The sequence below is a fragment of the Hordeum vulgare genome, chromosome 4H, assembly GCF_904849725.1.
Source record: "Hordeum vulgare subsp. vulgare chromosome 4H, MorexV3_pseudomolecules_assembly, whole genome shotgun sequence".
Classification (NCBI taxonomy): Eukaryota; Viridiplantae; Streptophyta; class Magnoliopsida; order Poales; family Poaceae; genus Hordeum; species Hordeum vulgare.
In genome coordinates, this window is record NC_058521.1 from 295,029,625 (window position 1) to 295,052,926 (window position 23,302).

The 23,302-nt window shown below is 46.5% G+C and overlaps 1 protein-coding gene across 5 annotated transcripts; it reads left to right on the forward strand.

Moving 5' to 3' along the window:
- Positions 1–1,479: 1,479 nt before the first annotated feature.
- On the forward strand, positions 1,480–8,253 carry LOC123448525. 5 transcript variants are annotated; one of them, XR_006631811.1, is made up of 3 exons: positions 1,523–1,806; positions 1,883–2,049; positions 5,949–6,300. XR_006631811.1 is itself a non-coding variant. In XM_045125449.1 (3 exons), the coding sequence occupies exons 1-3, from the start codon at positions 1,897–1,899 to the stop codon at positions 8,165–8,167; spliced, it is 366 nt and encodes a 121-aa protein (XP_044981384.1). In that variant the 5' UTR covers positions 1,813–1,896; the 3' UTR covers positions 8,168–8,253. The 5 variants fall into 5 exon arrangements, 2 of the variants coding, with proteins under 2 accessions (XP_044981384.1, XP_044981383.1); XR_006631810.1 differs by having other exon boundaries at positions 1,525–1,806; positions 1,891–2,049; XM_045125449.1 differs by lacking the exon at positions 1,523–1,806 and adding an exon at positions 8,040–8,253 and having other exon boundaries at positions 1,813–2,049; positions 5,949–6,033.
- Positions 8,254–23,302: the final 15,049 nt, after the last annotated feature.

Genomic DNA, 23,302 nt, shown 5'->3' on the forward strand with positions numbered 1-23,302 from the left:
TTGCAACACCGGCAGTGACGTCGGTACCGAGATCTCATGGTCACCATATGTCAGGCACATGTGGAACCTCATCTTCCTCCCCCATGTTGCTCCGAAGTAGGTCTTGTCAGCGAGGATGGACGCTGCTCGTAGCATGATGGGTGCATCCAGCATCACCCTGGCAGGAGCATGCTAGCGGCACGGCGAGCGACCACAGCGCCGTCTGCTGGACCATCGTTGCGGCCGAGCGGCAGGATCTTGCAGCCAGGCGTTGCCGGGCATCACCTCTGATGTCTCCGTGCACAGATATGGCTAGCTTGCTACCTCGGTATGGAAAGATGATGGGCAAGGATAGAAAGAGACGAGGTAGAAGGATGGGTAGGCGGGGGATAAGCATTGGACAGTTGGGAACAACGGGATAAGAATTCATGGGCCCATGTTTGACACGCGTCACCCGAGCGACACGGCTTAAACGGTGAAGAATCATCCTGTTGATTTAGAAACAATATGTTGGCATATTTTACTATATTCTTTGGAAAATTCTTACCTCCCGCTGGTTGATCCGAACAATCTATCCACCGCTTCCTCGGCCATTGATCTTGTTTTAACCGACAGCCCAGATCGTATCCGCGCGCCAACGGAGCAGAGACCGTTTCCTGAAACTGAAGCATTGTTTCAGGAAACGGTTCTGAAGCTGGGCACGCTCGCGCTCGCTGCAAGGAGGCGGCGGCTACCGGATCTGGGAGGGCGACGACGCGGCCGCTCGCCCCCGACGTCGGCCGCTCCCGCCGCAGTCCCTCCACCACGACGTCGGCCGGCCCTTCCCTACCCCCACCGCCCGCGACGCCAGCCGCTCGCCTCCGACGCTGGCGGCCCAACGCACACTGCTACCAGCCGCTCCCGCCGGCAGCCCCTTCGCCCCGCCGGCCGCCCCGCCCCGCCGCCAAGAGCTCGCCGGCCGCCCCGCCGCCTAGAGCTCACCGGCCGCCCGCCGCCAAGAGTTCCCTGCTCGCTAGGTAGTGGTTCTGCAACTTGACCTTTGTTGCAAAAAATTCCTGAAACATGACCTTTGTTGCAAAAAATTCTCCCGCAAAACGAAGAAAAAAATTCTGCAACAAGCAAATTGTTTCTGAAACTCGACCGTTGTTTCAGGAATTAACAGATCCAAAGTTTATTTATTGCAACAAAGCGAAAGTTTCCGCAACTCGAGCGTCGTTTCAGAACCATGCGGCGGGGATGCAGGGCGTTAGATCGCCATCCGACGGATAGCTAGGTGACGGATAATTTTTAGAAATCATCCGACGGATGCGTAGCATATTCTTTTGTTTGTTTGTTTTGGACGTAATTGGTGTACAAGGACAACTTCAATGCATCATCCCATATTGCCACGTTGGTTCTTGTGTTTCATGCGTCCGTGTCCAAACCGTATACGTGTGTGTAATTCCGTATTTCAATGAACCCAAACGCTGGACGGTGCGTACGCGCGATAGACTGCTCACGAGCGGCCGCACGCCAGCCGTTCATCGCCCCGGCCGAGATGAACGAAACGTGTTAGGTGGACCCGGCCAGGGAGACGGTCTCCACTTGCCCCTCCATTCTATCCGCACTGCTACAGGAAGAGAAGGGTTCGCCGGCCAGAAGATCTGACGACTGCGGCTATTGGGACAGAGGCTCGTACGGGCATATCAACCACCACGCTGAGGGGACATCAGCAGCTGATTCGAGCGGTTCGCGCATGATGAGAAAAGAGGGAGGAAGAGGCCTGTGCCGCCATTGACGCGAGGCGACGAACGACGGCGGAGCGCACTGCTACATCCGCGAGAGAAGGTTAGTTCCTGCACTCTACCTTCTCTAATTAGTCAAGCGGAATGAGGGCAGGGGATTTTTCTTCCCTTTTTTCAAGCTTTGTAGCCATCCATGGAGGGGAGGTTGGGTCGCCTTACTCGGGAGGGGGAAATCTACAGTTTAGATATCATAGGCGCGACCCCTCGACGGGGGAGGGGGGAAATCCCATATGACACACATCAATTTTTCACTGAGAATCTCATGAACGACAGGCGTGGGTGTAAGGTATGGTTCTCCCTTTAATGGCTTGATGTACGATTACAATAGGCAACATTGAATATTTTTGTAGGCAATTTAGATAGCTTCAGTATAAGATTATAATCGGCAATAGAACACTGGACATAGCAGTTAGCGCCTTTGGATGTTATACTAGTAGTTAGAAGTTAGCGGAAATTTTGTTCGAATTTTGAATTTTTATCACATGCCAGTGTTTGAATGGCTTGATGCTGCTCGAATCTAGCTGTTTCTAATTTTGCTGTAGGCAGTTTTTGGTAGGTTTTAGCACGACTACAATAGGCAGTGCAACACTGCTGGTAGATAGGCAACTGTAGATAAGTTCGGTATGACTATAATGGCAATACTGAACATTTTAGCAGCTTTGCATCATCCAAACACCGGAGGGAGTCTTAAATCGCCTAACCTACTAGTTAAGTTGCCTAAACCGACAATTTATTCTTTGTTTTCATAGGCAGTAAGACTGAAAATCTATATATGAACTTCTTTGTTCTGCAAAACATCTAAACATACGTAAGACAACTTTTTGACTCAGCTTAATGGAATCGGGCGGCAAGAAGCTAGCCCGTTACAACTGGAATTGTGATAGGCAATTTTATTCGTCATACGGGGATAGCCAAGTTTACCATTTTCTCTTGCATTTTAACTCGCGTCAGTTAGGCAGTTATACACAAAATCATTAGATAAAGAAACTGAATGTTGGTTCACGTGAGGAAATTTTTTGTTCTGGTTCCAGTTTGCTAGTTTATGTATGGCATGAGAAACTTCAATGTTACCTTTGATATAACCTGCATATGCACACGGGAAACTTTAATGTATGACACGAATGGAGTCGCCTACTACCCCATTATATAGTCGCCGCACCCATGCCCAACTCGACCAAATCCATACACTAAGTTACTCAAACAACTAATACACATATGGAGTCACCTAAACCTTAATTCATATTCGCTCGCCCTTTCACACATACACAGCCGACCGCGTTAAACTAAAACACCCACGACCACCGAACTCACAAGTCGCCTACCATCACATTTCATAGTCATCGCATCACCAAATCCAATACACTAAGTCGCCCATACACCTAATCCAGAACGGAGTGGTCTCAATCCCAACTCATAGTCGCCCTGCTCATCCACAAACCGAGCCGACCGAACTAAGTCGCCCACGACCACCAAACGAGTGGAGTCACTTACCACTCCACTATATAGTCATTGCATCCCACGCCCAACTCGATCAAATCCAATCACTAAGTCGCTCACACGCCTAATCCACAGACGGAGATACCTAATACACGCCTAAACCATGTCGCCTAAAACAACACACCCTTCCAAATAGCCTAAGCCGACTAACCAACTCCCCCATCCCTGACGTACTAGCTCGGCTAACCCATCGACCTAGTTGCCTAAAACATCATACCCTTCCAATCGCCTAAGCCGACCAACCAACTAATCCATCCCCGGTGTGCTAGGTCACCGAACCCATTGCCCAAGTCACCTAAAACAACACACCCTTCCAATTCGGCTAATCCGACCAAACAAACTCCCCATCCACCGTGTGCTAGGTCACCTAACCCATCTCCATGTCACCTAAAACAACAAACCCTTTCAAAATCGCCTAAGACGACCAACAAACTCGCTCATCCCTGGCATACTAGCTCGCCTAACCCATTGACCTGGTCGCCTAAAACATCGTACCCTTCCAATCGCCTAAGCCGACCAAACAACTCGTCCATCCCTGGTATGCTAGGTCGTCTAATACATTGGCCAAGTCGCCTAAAACAACACACCCTTTCAATTCACCTAAGCCGACCAATCAACTCGTCCATCCCCGGTGTGCTAGGTCACCTAACCCATTTCCCAAGTCGCCTAAAACAACACACCCTTCCAATTCGTCTAAGCCGACCAAATAAATTGGCCCATCCCCCATGTGCTAGGTCACCTAACCCATATCCATGTCACCTAAAACAACAAACCCTTTCAAAATAACCTAAGACGACCAACAAACTCGCTCATCCCTCGCGTACTAGCTTGCCTAACCCATCGACCTAGTCGCCTAAAACATCGTACCCTTCCAATCGCCTATGCCGACCAACCAACTCGTCCATCCCCGGTATGCTAGGTCGTCTAACACATTGCCCAAGTCGCCTAAAACAACACACCCTTCCAATTCACCTAAGCTGACCAACCAACTCGTCCATCCCCGACGTGCTAGGTCGCCTAACACATTGCCTCACCCAAAACAACACACCCTTCCAATTTGCCTAAGCCGACCAACAAACTCGCCCGTCCCCCGTGTGCTAGGCCGCCTAACCCATCATCCATGTTGCCTAATACAACAAACCCTTCCAAAATTGGCTAAGTCGGCCAACCAACTCGGCCATCCCTGGTGTACTAGCTCGCCTAACCCATCGACCTATTTTCCTAAAACACCATACCCTTCCAAATTGCCTAAGCCGACCAACAAACTCGCCCATCCCCCGTGTGCTAGGTTGCCTAACCCATCATCCATGTTGCCGAAAACAACAAACCCTTCCAAAATTGGCTAAGTCGGCTAACCAACTCGGCCATCTCTGGCGTTCTAGCTCGCCTAACCCATCGACCTATTTTCCTAAAACACCATACCCTTCCAAATTGCCTAAGCCGACCAACAAACTCGCCCATCCTCGGTGTGCTAGGTCGCCTAGCCCATCGTCCAAGTTGCCTAAAATAACACACTCTTCCAAATTGCCTAAGCTGACTAACAAACTTCCCCATCCCCGGTGCGCTAGATCGCCGAATCCATCGACCTAGTCGCCTAAAACAATACACTCTTCCAAATCGCCTAGGCCGAGATCTTACCCGTCGCCACAATCCTCAGAATCGGAACATAGTTTGTGAAGCATAGGAGTGTAGACATAATCATTGTATTCAGGCTTCCCCGACTTGTTGCACGCAAAAGTCAGTTTTTCAACCATATAACTATATGGAGACCTCCTGGACATGTTGGCTTTTATCCCAAACCCACAACAGAGAGTGCAGGCATTGTAATGCGTCTTAGCACCCACAGGCGTGTCAAACTCCATGTCCACATACGGCTCATGTGGCTAGATTGCACCTCATTCTCATCAAAACTAAACAAGTCAGCGGCACCGACATGACCTTGCTCACCATGGCTAGGCAGAGTTGCAGTCGGGCTCAATGCAGCAGGGACGGGCATGGTAGTTTTAGTTGTCGTAGCATCATACACACCAGTAGCAGAAGCTAACGCAACACGAAAATTCACACCTAGGACATCTTGGACAACAACAGTTCCCAGTTCTGGTGACTCGCTCACCCCTCAATAGAAATAGGGACCCTTTCAAATTCAGCTTGCGTGCAGTATAATGCCACCATCACAATCAACACAGTCATCAGGGAACTTATTGAGATCAAGGCCAGCCATCTGCACATATTAGAAAAAAAATTAGGGATGTAATTAATACGTAAGCGACATAATGTAAATTAAACATTAGAATTTTCTTCTTCTATCATGTTAGCGAACTCAATGAGCATGGGCATTTTTTTTGCAATCACCACTATGTTCCCAACACACCAAACTCAGTGTAATGGCAGACTTTTATAGGATGCCGGCATATTTTTTCACTACTAGGTTCAGACTTTTCTTGCTTTTTGTTTTTGTAATCAACTAGATAGACATTGTCAGCAGTTAGATTTTGCTTCATCTCTATTTTATACAATTAGGTTCATCTCCTTTTAGTTTTGTAAGTAACCAGTCTTTGCTTCACCCCCCCACTGAATAAACTAGTTTTGTAAGCAACTACACTAGTCATTTGTCCAGATTTATTATACCCAGAATATAGACAGTGCTACACAACCAAATAACTATGCTTCCTTTTCTTTTTGTTGCAGAAGCAAGGTGGAAGACAACATGCAAGATATCTAGCTTCCAGTTCTACACGGGGAGGGGGAGGCAAGAACAACTGGCAGATTGGGGGTAAGATTCAATTCAGGTTTTGCAACACTTGGTACAGGAAGCAATTTTGTAGTATATTGCATGGGGAGGTACAGAGAGGGAGTTCCACTAGCTCTAGAACTAAAAGAATATTCAAGAAAATTGTAAGGGCCCTTTTACCTTTGTTGTTTTCATGGGGAGAAATTTGCCCAGTTCTGGCAATATTTTGCCCAAGTTTCTTCAGAGTATTGCCTGATCAGGAACAAAGAGTTGCAGACAAAATCGCATTCTTTAGAATTTTTGGCTTGATTTCCACCATTTTTTTGCTGTGCTTTTTTTGCCGGAGGGAAGGTCCCCACTATCTGGTAGTAGCTGTCGCGTGTATTTGCGTTGGGGGGTGACCACATGAGTAGGGGTCGCTGCCTCTTTTTCCCTTCTCGTTTCTTTTGGATGGACGTTGCCACCGTCACAGTTTATAAGGCATGTACGTGTATCTAGGTCGTCAATTTAACTTATATAAAATATATTGTTTAACATAAAAATTAGATTATTATAGAACATCTAAAGTTTCTAATGATATATTTTTTGTAATATATGTCTCTTATTAAGTTGGTTAAATTGACGACCTAGTACATGCTTTATAAATTATGACTGAAGGAGTATTTTTTTTGCAAGGGGGTCCGCCTGCACATGCGCACTTTCCTAAACTGACCGGCCGCGACATCGGTCCGCACAGTGCGTCCTTCAATGAAACTGAGGTCAACAATAACTTCGGTCCCCTTATATACACACATCCTCCTCAATCAATTGTATCGGAGCCACTCTCTTCCCCCACGCCAACCTCTGGTAAGTGGCGGAAGCGCCGAGGTTAACAATGGCACGGCGCCGGTCCAATGCCCGTGTAGTCGAATCAGGAGGAAGCGAAGGAGGAACAAGAACCCTAGCTCGTTCAACACGGACCTGCAGCGGCGTGCAGAGGCGATATCGGTCCATGGCCGGTATTCATGCGGGCGACCAGAGCGTTGTTGTGCAGCCTCAGGCGTCGTGGCGCACAGCCACCCAGAGCATCATGGACGGCACCTGTCATGTTGTTGCACAATGGACCTCTTGTCTAGTGCATAGGCATAGGTTCATGACAATTAAAAAAAAAGGGTTAGAGTAACATAGGTAGATACCGTAACATTTTAAATACATGCCACTACGTGTCATGCATGTCAATAAATGAGTTCATTTATAATATTTTTTTTTATAATATACTATGCATTATGAAGGTAGTATCATACAATAGTATCATGATATTATTGTATGATACTCCTCACTATGGCTAGCCTTAGTATATCCTCCTCGTTGTTTGTTAAGGGCAGCTCAAACACACATGCATACAACATGGTTTTAGAAACAAAGGTGAACATTACACTCTCCAAGAGCGGAACCCTGAGAGCTCGTTCACGCATGCCGCGTCCTCCCTGGTGTATTGTTACATCGCTGGATTGCTTATTGTTGCATGACTCGATGGGTGGTTTTTTTACTGGTCCGGTATAGTGACTCCCTAGGCTATGGCGAGCAGCCACGCGACGCTCGACGCGTCAGGGCCGCCGTCGCGGCGCGCGCACACGGTCGTCGACTTCGACAGGACGCCCTCCGTCTCCCACTTGTCCGTCCTTGCCCGCCTTGTCGACCCCACGGTGATGACACGGGCTTCGTCGTGGGCATCGTCCACGGCGTGAGCCGCGACGTCTTCCTCCCCCTGGATGTCGTTGACGCCCGTCACCGCCCCATGTTGCCGTGGGACTGGATGAGCAGAGGAAGGTTGGTGTCCAGTTCCACGCCGTCGCAGGTCCATCCACCTCATCCCGCTGCTCACCTTCCTCTGCTTCCTCCTCCTCTTCCTCTGCTTCCTCCTCCTCTTCCTCTGCTCCCACGCCCCTTCCTCCTCCGGTAAGCATCATCCATAGTTGGTCAAATATCCAGATGCATAAGTTCATGTGAATAAATAGTCGTCGCGTGCTCTCCCTTCTGATTTTTCAAGTTTTGCGTGCATTTTACAGATATGTCAGAGCTTCGGCGGCGCTGGCGGACAGAAGGCTGGCAACCCGAAGTTGATGATGCTATAAGCTTCTCGTATCAGCTATATGACACCTTAAATTTTTGTGGTTCATTCCTTTACCAGTTTTAGTCCAACAACACGATGTAATTTGCACTCAACTATGCACCTTCGTACATTGTACTTGTGCGACAGCAGTAATGAAATCTTGAATTGTATGCTTGCTTTGCCCCCTTGGTTCCAGAATTTTTGTTGCGTTTGAGTTGCTTCTCAACAAAATTGAGACCATAGTAGCATATCTGCTTATAGAATGTCTTGATAATTTCAGAAACAAATTGTTGGTCCGCTTCACGCTTCAACTAGCAGCGCATCGCATTATGCTCATCTTGCATATCCAAATAGTTCCAGAGAAACCAGAATTTGGATGCAGAGTCCCATTGTATCAAAGGTGTCGGATTTCGGGCTCCACAAAAACCCTAAAGATTCGAACTCAGGGGCGTGTACGAAGATCTTTCTCGGGCTCGCCTCACCTATCTTGCTACTTGCTCGGGATGGCAGAGAACTCACTCGATGGCGAGGAAGACACATAACACAGCATTTTACCCAGGTTCGGGCCGCTGAGAAGCGTAATACCCTACTCCTGTGTGACAACCCAACACCGACGCTCCAGAAGATTCCCCTTTTAATTCGTTGTCGCAGTGTGTTTTATTTTGTTTGTTGCATTCATCACGCATCATGACCGACGCTCCAGAAGATTCCCCTTTTAATTCGTTGTCGCAGTGTGTTTTATTTTGTTTGTTGCATTCATCACGCATCATGCATCATCTCCATCATCTCTGTTGTGATTGCTTCCCTTATTGTGTTCATGTTTTTTTCTTCTTCTTCTGCTCCTTGACCCTTCATTTTCCTATTCTCAACTTATTTCAATCCATTGCATCCTCGTGTGTCATACCAACTTCATTTTTGATCTCATGCACAATGCTTTGCCCTACCTCCCAAATTTTCCATGCCACTTCCTCCTAGTCGTTTTCTTTTTTTTTAGTTGCCAATGTTATCTGACCCAAATAAATGTTCCTATTGTGCCCATAAATCATATGTATTATGTAGGGTCACCCTCTGAAATTGCAAGCCATTCGGAATTGATTTGGTTGGGTTTTAAAATCAGACCAGTTGGAATTTGTTTGAATTTATAGTCTGTAAAATTCCTCCAACCATTTTTAGAATTTTGCACATTGTTCTGGTTCCAAGGAAAATATTTATCTCTCTATATTTTCCCAACCGTACTTTTTTTTCTCAAGCTTCTATTTTTTAAATAGAAAAGAGAGAATATTTTGAGATAGAGCAAGAAGCTCGCCCAACCACTAACCTGTTGAAAACCTTCAAGCCCAAGCCCACCTCTCCTCCTTGTCCTACCTACATCGGTTTTCAAGCCCAAGCCCACCTCTCCTCCTTGTCCTACCTACGTCACCTCTGTACGTACATACATCAGCCATCAGATCGCCATGGCACCGCTAGATGGGCTGCCGTACAGTTCCCTAGCGCCATGTATATGACCCCCTCGACGTCTGAGCCCTACCCTAGCTTCTCCTCCGCCCTCCTACGCCGCCACAAGCTCTATCCTTCTTCAAGAACAGAGCACCCGAGAGAATAAAACCGTCGGCGTCCGTCGTCGTTCTCGTGGCCGGGGGGCGTTAAGCTCGTCTCCAGCATGTTCTCTCGCACCCCGTCTCCATCCTCGACCGATTTTGGTCGCTCGCGGCACTAGAACACCTCCACCGTCGACTCCTTGGTTTTTCTTCCTCTGCCCGAGCCGCCTCCTCGTCCCCGACCGAGCACCTCAGACGACCACCCAGGTCATGTCGCTGCCCTCTCCTACTGCTTCTCTCTTCCCTCTTCCCTCTTCCCTCTCTCACCTCGTCTCTCTCTCTCTCCCTCTCTCTGTTCACAGGAGCAGCACCACCCCGTCATGGAAATAGCAAAAGCTCGTAGCTTGTGCTCCACTCGTCCCCAACTCCGAATCGAGCTCTGAAGGTGGGAATGGAGCCCCAACGGCCGGATCTGGCGCCGCCTAACGCCGCTGGAGCCGCTCCAACGCTCGCATCGTGCCTCGTGAGCGCCGCTCCTCGGCCTCCCAAGACGTGCAGAGAGAGCTTCGCTCGAGCTTGTCCTCGAGCACCAGAACCAGGTCGTCGGCCGCAGCTCTGACGAGCAGCCGAGCCCCACCACCGCACGTCCCCCGTGCCTCCGGTGAGATGCCCGGCTGCAGCTCCTCCGTATGCGTGTGTTTCCTTGTCTCACGTGTCCCCCAATCCTCCCGATGCAGCTCCTTGGAAGGCTGCAGCCCGAGCGCCAAGTCCTCCAACGTGGCCTCCAGTTGCTCACCCCATCGGCCTGGATCAGAAGGTCCCTTCGATCGCGAGCCTCGTCGGAGATCGCCTCCTTGTCTGCAACTCCTGTCGCTCGCCGTGTCTGCCTGCACCAACGCTGGTGAGATCTCGTGCATTTGTTTTGCATCAAGGCTCTGCTTTTGAGCTGGTTTAAAGAGCTAACGCTTGTAGTTGTGCCACAAGTTCCGTTTCAGCACAATGGTTAGCGCGTGTGGGTTTCATCCAAGGGATCTCGGGTTCAAATCCCAGTATTCCCTTTGCTATTTTGTTTGCACAGCCATGGCTAGCCCCGTTTCAGGTTTAGCGTGTGTGTAGCCCCATTTCAGGTTTAGCGTGTGTGTATGCTCATCTAGCGAAGGAACCTAGTTATATCATCAGCGCCCCACCTAGCCCATTTGGTTTTGCTATTTTGTTTGCACAGCCATGGCTAGCCCCGTTTCAGGTTTAGCGTGTGAGTAGCCCCGTTTCAGGTTTAGCGTGTGTGTATGCTCATCTAGCGAAGGAGTTTGCATAGCCATGGCTAGCCCCGTTTCAGGTTTAGCGTGTGTGTAGCCCCGTTTCAGGTTTAGCGTGTGTGTATGCTCATCTAGCGAAGGAACCTAGTTATATCATCAGCGCCCCACCTAGCCCATTTGGTTTTGCTATTTTGTTTGCACAGCCATGGCTAGCCCTGTTTCAGGTTTAGCGTGTGTGTAGCCCCGTTTCATGTTTAGCGTGTGTGTAGCCCCGTTTCAGGTTTAGCGTGTGTGTATGCTCATCTAGCAAAGGAACCTAGTTATATCATCAGCGCCCCACCTAGCCCATTTGGTCAACCATGTGAGCTAGCATGCTCAGGTCTCTGGTTCGAATCACATGCACCACACAATTTTTTAGTTTCACTGTTTCCTTTTTATTTTGCATTCACATCTGCACTACGTCATTTAGCTAGTTCTTTTAAACTGACTAATTTATATTGTTAGTAACACATGGGGTAGCCCAACGGGTCTGTTTGCTTGCTTACCACCTAGAGGTCGTGGGTTCGATTCCCAGGCTACTCAATTTCTTTGCCATATTGTTTTTTTCCTTTTGTTAGGCACATACACACACTCAACCCCTCGGGTTTGATTTAATTCTAGGCGCTTCACTATGTTGCAATTCAGCCTATGCATATTCATGTCATATTTTTCCGGTTGTGATTTTTTTCGAGGCATGCTTTGTCGTATGTCTTGCGAGTTGTTCAATTTGTAGATGTCATGCTAGTTGCACATTGTCCTTTGTTTCCATGCCTGACACATGGGAACCCGGTAACCGAGATCATCAGCGCCCCACCTAGCCCATTTGGTCAACCGTGTGAGCTAGCATGCTCAGGTCTCTGGTTCGAATCACATGCACCACACATTTTTTTGTTTCACTGTTTCCTTTTTATTTTGCATTCACATCTGCACTACGTCATTTAGCTAGTTCTTCTAAACTGACTAATTTATATTGTTAGTAACACATGGGGTAGCCCAACGGGTCTGTTTGCTTGCTTACCACCTAGAGGTCGTGGGTTCGATTCCCAGGCTACTCAATTTCTTTGCCATATTGTTTTTTTCCTTTTGTTAGGCACATACACACACTCAACCCCTCGGGTTTGATTTAATTCTGGGCGCTTCACTATGTTGCAGTTCAGCCCATGCATATTCATGTCATATTTTTCCGGTTGTGATTTTTTTTGAGGCATGCTTTGTTGTATGTCTTGCGAGTTGTTCAATCTGTAGATGTCATGCTAGTTGCACATTGTCCTTTTTTTCGTGCCTGACACATGGGAACCCGGTAACCGAGATCACCCCATCATTCTTGGCATGACACGCACACGCTTCCAATTCGTTGACACCGATATCTCGTTGAGTTATCGGGATAGGAACGTTGCCATGGTTTTGTTTCCGTTTTGCCGGCTTGGTTCCCTTTCGTTCTCCATGACAACACATGCTTCTTTTCCTTCTTGCCAGTGTTGTTATGAACTCGCATGCATGGCACATTCATGGCATAATTTCTTGTGTTGCATGTTTCTTGTACCGTAGCTCCGTTCAAAGTCCCGTGTGTTAAGCGACTAGGATGACATGTAGAATCACCTGCTTCACCTCTTTCCATGTGAAACAACATTTAATATTGCGTGTAAATAATCGGGAGTGAACTAAATAATTAAACATGGAGTTTCATAGATATGTAACTCGTTGCATATCGAGCTTCACTTAATGTGTAGTGTTTGCGTGAGGTGAATTGCCATGCCATCCCTTGCATTATTGATCTGATCATGCATCTTATTAGGTTGTGCTTCATGTCGTGCATTTGCCGTGGTGATTATCTATGTTGATGCTTGTTTCCGGTTTGCTTCGTCTCGATAGAGTTCCGCAAGCGTGTCGGAATGTGAGGACCCGTTTGACTATGTTGGTTCGCCGACTTCACGGAGTTGTTCTTCTACCAAGCGGGATCTCAAGCAAGATGACCATTTCCCCACATACCATTACTATCATTGCCATGCTAGTTTTACCGTTTTTATCGTTATTGTCTCGTGCCTACCACCTGTTAAATACCAGCCTTTCAACAATGCCATGAAAAACTTCAACCCGTTCACAACCTAGCAAACCACTGATTGGCTATGTTACCGCTTGCTTAACCATGTGTTAGCGTTGCTAGTTGCAGGTGCAGTTGCTTCCATGTGATAACATGGGTACCTTGTTATATCACCATATTAATGTTATTTAATTTAATGCACCTATATACTTGGTAAAAGGTGGAAGGCTCGGCCTTTCTAGCCTGGTGTTTTGTTCCACCTTTGCTCCCTTAGTTTCGGCTACCGGTGTTATGTTCCATATTTGAGCGCTCCTAACACGATCGTGGTTGTTATGGGGACCCCCTTGATAATTCGTTTTAGATTAAAGCTGGTTTGGCAAGGCCCAACTTTGGTACTACATTTGCCTAATAACCTAATAATAATGCATAGTGACCCGCCGGCACCCGCGGAGTAATTTAATCAACCCCTGGGCCAGTGCTCCACATGAGTGTTGGTCCCACCTGAGCGATGTCCGGCACCCCCTGTTCACCCAGGGTTTAGCGATCCCGACGTCTAGCTCATCCGTCGTGTCCTGAGAACGAGATACGCGGCTCCTATCGAGATCGTCGACATGTCGGGCGGCCTTGGTGGATTAGTTTTACCTTTGACGAGATATCTTGTGCATGGGGATTCCGGTGATGCTTTGGGTAATCTCATAGTTGAGGTTTTCCACTAAGGAATCTGACGAGGTCGCGAGTGTCGTGATCGAGGATTTCTATGCGGCTTGTGGTAATTTGTGATGGACTAGTTGGAGCACCCCTGCAGGGTTAAATCTTTCGGAAAGCCGTGCCCAACGTGGATACTTTGTTTAACATTGGTTCTAGATAACTTGAAGTTAACTTAATTAAAACATACCAACCGTGTGCGTAATCGTGATTGTCTCTTTTGTGAGTTCCTTCTCCGATCGAGGACACAGTGGGGTTATGTCTGACGTAGGTAGGTGTTCATGATCATTCATTTGATCATTAGTAGTCCACGTCCGCTATGCGTAGATCTTCCCCCTCTTACTCTTGTACTCGTAAGTTTAGCCACCAAATATATGCTTAGCCGCTGCTGCAACCTCACCACTTAACCATACCTCACCTATTAAGCTTTGCTAGTCTTGATACCTTTGGAAATGAGATTGCTGAGTCCCCTCTGGCTCACAGATTACTACAACACCAGTTCCAGGTAGAGGTGAAGGTTACTTGACGCGAGCGCGTTGATTGTTCATTTGGAGTTGCTTCTTCTTCTTCTTCTTCATCGATCTAGGATGGGTTCCAGGCCGGCAGCCCGGGACAACAAGGATGGACGTCGTTCTTCTTTTCTCGTTTGTTTTTGTCCGTAGTCGGACCCTGCTCTTATTCATGATTTTTATGTATTGAACTGATGTGACTCTGATGTAGCTTGGGGCGAGTGTAAGCCAATTCTATATATATATATATATATATATATATATCTTCTTTTCAGTACATGTACTTGTAACGATATCCATTCTTGCGACACGACGAGATGCGCTTCTATCCCTGACAAGGCCCTCGTGCCAAATTGAGGATAGGGTCGCATCTTGGGCGTGACAAGTTGGTATCAGAGCAGTACCGACCTAGGAGCCCCCTTGATTGATCGAACTTGGCCGAGTCGAGTCTAGTGAAAAACTACTTTGAGTCTAGTTATATATCGAAGAGTAGGATTCTTTTTTCTCCTCTTCTATGCTCTGGTGAGGAATCTTGACATAATATTTTAGTTCTACTCCTCTTCTCACTCAATTTTTTTAGGATCACGCGGATAGTTTTGGAATCTATATGATGTCGATGTGACGGAGTTCTGTCTTGGTGCCTCCTGTCTGACTTGATTTCTTCCGGGGAGTTGAGCTCCAGGGGATTCTTGAGCACATCGTTATCATTCAGATTTCTTAGTATCTCTGAACGGAAGATGTTCGTAATTGCTTCAACACTAGTAGTGGTGAGATAACCCCGATGTCCACAGTACTGGTGCAGATTGTTCGGGAGTACTGCCATACTTTGTATCGTTGTGATCACGAGGGTCTGTAGTAGATGAAGGTCTGAGATTCTGGTTATGTGTTGACGGATGTGATACACTAGACGGGTTAGTATAGGAGTTGAGCGATATATTACTCCTTTGTATCCGTGTACCAGATTGCATGACCAGAAATTTCAGGAATTCTTAGGTGGGAATTCAAGTAGTTGCTTATAGGACAATCTTCGAACAAATGCATGAGGTTAGGTTGGGGTTCGACATCTAGTGGATTCGTTTGTTGACGGTCGACTTACAGCGGTTCTCGTTATGTCTTAAAGAGTCCTTGTAGCTTGCTACGACTCGGGGACGCTTCGTATGTCGGGTGCACTGCCTTGCACTTGATGGCTACTGTAAGGTTCGAGCCCGTGCGATCCTGTTCACGAAAATATCGGACGAAATCTTTCTCATGAGTTTGTTCTGGCTAATTGCAAGCCGCATTCTTTGTTTTGTTGGGAGTATGGTAATTCAAGTTGCTTCGATGTCAAGTGGTGATTTCAGATCTTTCCTAAGTGGTGTTCTCATATTTTTATGAGAGTACTAATCCTTTTTCTCAAATCAGATTGTCATGTCAATTCCTTTTCAACCGGAGTCATCGTATCAATTCCATTCAACCGGTGTGCTTCTCTTCAACTGAATTCAATCATCTCCAATATTTGCAAGATCAATCTTTCTATTCTTATTCCAGAGTTTGTCTCATATGTCCCAAGTTGTCTTTGTTTTTTCCCGCCCTCCCGCCCTTTTCTTTAGTGATTGGATTTCATCCAAATGCATTTCATTTCATTGTTGCTTCCTCTATCTCTTCTTCCTTTCGTAGCCGGTGATTCGTTGTGAAGATTCTCAGGAGCTTCGTGTTCATCTTTATTCAATCTTGTCATCTTTTTCTGGTGAATTCAATGCAGTTATTTGTGTTCATCATATCCTTTTCATCCTTGTAAATTCGTTCCCATGTTGAAGATTCTTATCAGCCTATACTGTTATTCATTCATCTCTTTTCTATCCGGTGTGTTGAAGATATCTCAGAGTTTCTTGTTTCAGATCTTTCATTATTTTGAGGTTCTCAACCTCATCTAGTTTTGGAAGGTCTTTTGTTGCAGTAGCAGAAGTATTTCTGGCGCCGTTGCCGGGGAAGGAGAGATCTATCCAAGTAGGTCTCACAAACTCATCTCTTGCATTTACTTTTTTTGCCAGTTGCCTCTCGTTTTCCTCTCCCCCACTTCACATTTGCCGTTTTCATTTGCCTTTCTCCCTTGCCGTTTATTTTGCCTTTTGCCGTTTTGCCCTTTTCTCTCGTTTGCCTTTCCATTGCTTGTGTGCTATGTGCCTTCAATATGCTTGCATCTTAGCTTGCTGAAAATCTAGTGATATGGATCCTCATCCACTTGCTAATATCTTTAAGAGACCCACTTATGTGGAACAAATTGCTAGTGAGTTGAGGGCACTTGACTATCTTTTTGGAGTTTTGCTTGAGATACGTGAATCTGAAAATTGTGAGGAAGAAATTTATGAAGTGATTCACGAGGGACCCTTGGATGAAAATCATGATTGCAATGGTTTCACTATAAATCCTATTAGTGAAAATCATGCTAAAAATATGCAAAACCCTAAGCTTGGGGATGCTAGTTTTGCTATGACCACTACTTGTTGCAAAGATCATGATTGGGGTGATGATTTTTCTTTTGATCTTGAAAATTTGTACAAGCCTCAAGATGAATATGATATTTGCAATATTATTTAAAGTGGGTTTGGAGACGTCATGACTTTAGTTGATGATAATCCCAGTATTTTTGAAGAGCGTCAACTTTGCATGCATGTGGATCCCAGTATTTATGTGATAGTTAAATTGTTGAATTCGAATATGATCCCACATGCAATTTCTATGAGAGCGGAAAATATTTTGGTAGAAACTTTCATGTTACCAAATTACCTCTCATCATGTGGAGATTGCTATTGTCTCTTTCTTCTTCCTTGCATATGGCAGCTATTGGTCGTCTTGACAATTTGTTTTCCTATAAAATGCCTATGCATAGGAAGTATGTTAGACTTAGATGTGATTTTCACATGCTTTAGGATGCTCTCATTGTGCTTCAATTCTTGTCTTTTGTGAGAGCATCACTAAATGCCTAGCTAAGGGCGTTAAACAAAAGCGCTTGTTGGGAGGCAACCCAACGAATCTATCCTTTTTCTTTCTGTTTTGTGTTTTGCAAACTTTCATAATTCTGTTATGATTGTGTTTTTTGTGTCACACTTTCAACTCAAAACTTAGAGCAATGATAACTCTATCTGAAATGCCTTCGGTAGTGTACCGTGACAATGATTTAGCATGGCATAGACATTAATGGAAACATCATGCTAGCTATCTTACGATCATGCAATGGCAATGTAGACGTGGTGGCACATGTCATGGTGGTAGTTGCATGGCAATATATCTCGGAATGACTTTGAAAAAGCCATAGTAGGTAGGTATGGTGGCTGTTTTGAGGGAGGCTATATGGTAGGTTTATGCACCGGCAAAAATTGCACGGTACTAAATAAGATAGTGATGGTGGAAGGTGAAAGTGCATCTAAACCATGGACTCAACATTAGTCAAGAAGAACTCATATACTTGTTGCAAAAGTTTTATTAGTAATCGAAACAAAACATTCAACGCATACTCCTAGGGGAAGGGTTGGTAAGTATAAACCATCGCGCGATCCCGACCGCCACGCAAAGGATGACAATCAAAAGACTAGTCATGCTCAGACTTCATCACATAGCGGTTCACCATACGTGCATGCTATGGGAATCACTAACTTCAACACAAGTATTTCTAGATCCACAACACCTTACTAGCATGACTACAAAATTACCATAACCACAACTCAAAACTAATTGAGATGAATCAAACTTCTCTAACTATTCAATGCACATGAAGGTGGAAGTTTTCGTATCCCTTTGGATAACTACCCCTTTTGAGACTACTTTCAAAGAATAGATCAACTACCAAGCCACGCACCGCTGTGATCTAAAAGATATAAGTGAAGCACATAGAGCAAAAGTATCTAGCTCAAAAGATATAAGTGAAGCACATGTGAGCTGAATTGTCTACCAAAGGATATAAGTGAAGGTCGACAAAATCACGGTGAGCGCATGTCTCTCTCTCTAGGTGTGCAGCAAGGATGATTGTGACACAACAAAAATAAAAGACTCCTAAGATACAAGACGCTCCAAGCAAAACACATAACATGTGGTGAATAAAAATATAGCCCCAAGTAACGTTACCGATGGATTAAAGACGAGAGAGGGGATGCCTCCCGGGGCATCCCCAAGCTTAGGCTTTTACGGCATCCTTGAATCTCTTGGGGTGCCTTGGGGCATTCCCAAGCTTGAGCTCTTGCCACTCTTTATCTCTTTGTCCATAAGAACTTCACCCAAAACTTGAAAACTTCACAACAACAAAACTTAAACAGAAACTCATGATAACATTAGTATGAGAAAGCAAACCACCACTTCCTTAGGTACTATAGCAAACTTAAATTCTACTTATGCTGATGTTGGGTTACTGTATTTTCAATCTGCCATGGCTAATACCCCCCGATACTATCCATAGTTTCATCAAAATAAGCAACCAACACAACAAAAAACAGAATCTGTTAACAGCAGACCAGTCTGTAGCAATCTGTATATTTCGTATACCTCTCGTACTTCAAAAATTCTGAAAAAGTACGACAGTCTGAAAAATTTGCATAGCAATCAGTAGCAAAAAGAATCAACTCAAAATCTCTTATAGAAAAAATGAAAATTCTTTTCGTGAGCAGAAAGTTTCTGTCTTTTTCAGCATGACCAAACGATCATCCCCAAGACTAATCATAACGATTTTGCTTGGCACAAACGCAAAAAGAAACACAAAAAACACAATCATAACAGAATTATGATGGTGTGGAGAAAACAAAACAGGAAGCAAAAAGCAAAGAAAAATTTATCCATTGGGTTGCCTCCCAACAAGCGCTATCGTTTAACGCCCTTAGCTAGGCATTGATTTCAATGATGCTCATATAAAAGGTAAGGACTGAAACACAACGAGAGCATCATGGAGCAAATGGCTAGCACATTTGAGTCTAATCCACTTCCTATGCATAGGGATTTTGTGATCAAACAATTTATTGGAGCAAGAATCGACTAGCATAGGGAGGCAAAACAAGCATAGCTTAAAAAATTTCAACATATGGAGAGGAAGCTTGATACTATTGCAATAAGTAGAAGCATATAATCCTCTCTCATAGTAATTTTCAGTAGCATCATGAATGAATTCAACAATATAACCAGCACCTAAAGCTTTCTTTTCATGATCTACAAGCATAGAAATTTTACTACTCTCCACGTAAGGAAATATATTCTCAAGAATAGTAGTGGGAGTATCGTAAAAGACTTGAGCACTACAAATTGTGTCCTCAATGAAAAAGCAAGGTTTAGCAAACGGGTTTTCGAAAGTATGACAAGATTTATCATCCCTCTTCTTCAAAGCATAAGTATCCTCACAATAATCATCATAGATAGGGGGCATGCTTTCATCAAAATAATTTTGATCATTCAAAGTGGAAGAACTAAAAAGATCATCTTCATCAAATATAGCATCCCCAAGCTTGTGGCTTTGCATATCATTAGCATCATGGTTATTCAAAGAAGTCATGCTAACAACATTGCAATCATGCTCATCATTCACGTATTCTATGCCAAGCATTCTATGTAATTCTTCTTTCAGCAGTTGAGCACAATTTTCCTTCCCATCATGCTCACGAAAGACATTGAAAAGATGGAGCATATGAGGCATCCTCAATTCCATTTTTTTGTAGTTTTCTAGAGAAAGAACAAGAAACAAAAAGATTCAATTGCAAGATCTAAAGATATACCTTCAAGCGCTAACCTCCCCGGCAACGGCGCCAGAAAAGAGCTTGATGTCTACTACGCAACCTTCTAGTTGTAGACGTTGTTGGGCCTCCAAGTGCAGAGGTTTGTAGGACAGTAGCAATTTTTCCTCTAGTGGGTGACCTAAGGTTTATCAATCCGTGGGAGGCGTAGGATGAAGATGGTCCCTCTCAAGCAACCCTGCAACCAAATAACAAAGAGTCTCTTGTGTCCCCAACACACCTAATACAATGGTAAGTTGTATAGGTGCACTAGTTCGGCGAAGAGATGGTGATACAAGTGCAATATGGATGGTAGATATAGGTTTTTGTAATCTGAAATTACAAAAACAGCAAGGTAACAAATGGTAAAAGTGAGCACGAACGGTATTGCAATGCATGGAAACAAGGCCTAGGGTTCATACTTTCACTAGTGAAGTTCTCTCAACAATGATAACATAACCGGATTATATAACTAGCCCTCAACATGCAACAAAGAGTCACTCCAAAGTCGCTAATAGCGGGGAACAAACGAAGAGATTATTGTCGGGTACGAAACCACCACAAAGTTATTCCTCCTCATCGATCTATTCAAGAGTCCATAGTAAAATAACACGAAGCTATTCTTTCCGTTCGATCCATCATAGAGTTCGTACTAGAATAACACCTTAAGATACATATCAACCAAGACCCTAATGTCACCTAGATACTCCATTGTCACCTGAAGTATCCGTGGGTATGATTATACGATATGCATCACACAATCTCAGAATCATCTATTCAACCAACACATAGAACTTCAAAGAGTGCCCCAAAGATTCTACCAGAGAGTCAAAACATGTGCCAACCCCTGTGCATAGGTTCCCAATGTCACGAACCCGCAAGTTGATCACCAAAACATACATCAAGTACTCACATGAATCCACGTGTGCCAACCCATATGCATAGGTTCCCAATGTCACGAACCCGCAAGTTGATCACAACAGATAGACACGTGCAAGACATACATCAAGAGTTCTCAAAGACTCAATCTGATAAGATAACTTCAATGGGGGAAACTCAATTCATTACAAGAAGGGAGAGGGGGAAGAACATCATAAGATCCAACTATAGTACCAAAGCCCGCGGTACATCAAGATCAAGACATCTCAAGAACACGAGAGAGAGAGATCAAACACATAGCTACTGGTACATACCCTGAGCCCCGAGGAAGAACTACTCCCTCCTCATCATGGAGATCGCCGGGATGATGAAGATGGCCACCGGAGATGGATGCCCCCTCCGGCAGGGTGCAGGAACGGGCTCCAGATTGGTTTTTGGTGGACATAGAGGCTTGCGGCGGCGGAACTCCTGATCTAGGTTTCTTTCTGGAGGTTTCTGAATTTATAGGAATTTATGGCGGTGGAATTGCGTCAGTTGGGCCCACGAGGAGGTCACAAGCCTGCGCGCCACCACGGGGGGGGGGGGGGTGGGGTGGCGGCGTGGGGGCTTATGACTCCCTCGTAGCCCATCTGGCCTTCTCCCAAATCTTCGGGGGTCTCTTTTGGTCCAAAAAAATCATCGTAAAGTTTCATTCCATTTGGACTCCGTCTGAAAATGGGCCAAAAACACGGGAAAAACAGAAACTGGCACTTGGCACTGAGTTAATAGGTTAGTCCCAAAAAATATATAAAATAACATATTCATGCATATAAAACATCCAAAGTTGACAAGATAATAGCATGGAACCATCAAAAAATATAGATACGTTGGAGACGTATCCGACACCTAGGCTAATCTTCGCCGCCATCTCCTCGCAGCTGCGGGCATAGCCATTGGCGAACTAAGTTGATTGCCTCCGTCTTCTCCCCAGTGCGGAGCGGAGGGATGCTGCTAGGCGTGGGAGGGACCCCTCCGCGTCCTCGGGGTGCCCCGGGCGTATATAGCCGCAACTCGTTATTACGTGAGAGTGTCACGGTGGGGGTGTATCTGGCAGGTCGCGAGGATGCTTTGGCCTCGCGAGTGTCCCTACCCCCGAGGCACATGCGCCGGATTCCTTTTGGGTAATTAGTGGACTGTGTTGATTGCCTCCGTCTTCTCCCCAGCGCAGAGCGTAGGGCTACCACTAGGCTTGGGAGGGACCCCTCCGCGTCCTCGGGGGGGCCCGGGTGTATACAACCGTAGCTCATTATTAAGTGAGAGTGTCATGGGATGAAGTAGGTTCCGGAAGGATTGAAGGACGATGCAAAGGTGCCACGGGTTGATAGAGGTCCCACGAGGACTGTAGGGCGAACGCGAGGGCGCTCCAGCCTCGCGATGTTTCCTCCTTGGGGGCGGTTTGCCCCTGATCCCTTCTGTAGATTGGGCCCTTCGAGGCCGCGCCCGCTCCTTCTCCTGAGACTGGTTGAGGGCTTTTCTACTACTCTACGTTGGCAGGTCCCAGTCCCGCACATTTCCCTCTTGTCATGAGGCGCCTCACGGGGCTAGGCTGTGACACCCCTGATACCGACCGAATGTGCTTGCACGGCACCAGGGTGGCCAAGTGGCTTTGTGACAAGTAAGGCTCGTGAGGCGCGATGCTCAGGAGCCCCCTTTGACGTTCGAGCGGCTCTGCGTCGCCAAGACACGGTCCCGCACATTTCCCAACCGCCGTTGCTTGCGACCGAATGAATGAACGCAACTATGGGGTCAAGCCCTGCCACCCCTAATAACGACCGAATGTCTGTGGACGACATCAAGGGTGGCAGGTGGCCTTATGAGCTGTAAGGCCCGTGAGGCTCGATGCTTAGGAGCCCCCTTTTGACGCTCAAGCAGCCCCCATTTCATCCTATTGATTGTGACCCTGGGACCCGCGGGGCCTCTCCATGTCCCACGACGGGGCGACGCGCACCGGCCGGAGCCCTCGAGCGGGGGGGGGGGGGTAGATCGCCCAAAGATGCAAGCAAGGTAAGATGTCAGATCGCCGAATGGATGGCGCAGAAGTTATGGAAGCATGCATAAATGATATGATGGGCAGAGGTGTGCCCTGAACACTTGAAGTTCATGCGGCCAGCAGACACCCCCTAGAGCAGTGGACCCAAAAAATTACCTCGCATGGCTTCTTCATGCGTGAGGGGTGCCTCGTGAGGCTCGGCCCTCGGCACCCACACCAGCACCATGGTCGCCGCGGGTGACCCGCACCACTTGTGTCTCGTTGCTTTCTTTGACTCGTCCTCCTGAGGCCGGGGACCTAGTTCTTCGCAGTTTCTCCGCGGGGCGGCGGCTCGCGTCATGCCCTGCAGCATCGAGGCGCCTCCCTGCCCGCGCCTCTTGGGCCCAGTGCTCTGCCAGTGGGAGCCCTAGGGTCTGGCAAGGGGGACCCTAGAGCGTTCCTTACTCTCGAGGAGGACTAGCGCTTGGGGTGGACGGTTGAGGCTCTTCCTCGACGGG

Coding starts and splice junctions, on each gene's coding strand:
- LOC123448525 (XM_045125448.1), top strand. CDS start 1,897: ATGGAGGGGAGGTTGGGTCGCCTTACTCGGGAGGGGGAAATCTACAGT. Junction 2,050..5,948: donor ACGACAGGCGTGGGTGTAAG/GTATGGTTCTCC, acceptor TTTTTGTTGCAG/AAGCAAGGTGGAAGACAACA. Junction 6,034..6,666: donor GAACAACTGGCAGATTGGGG/GTAAGATTCAAT, acceptor TTTTTTTGCAAG/GGGGTCCGCCTGCACATGCG.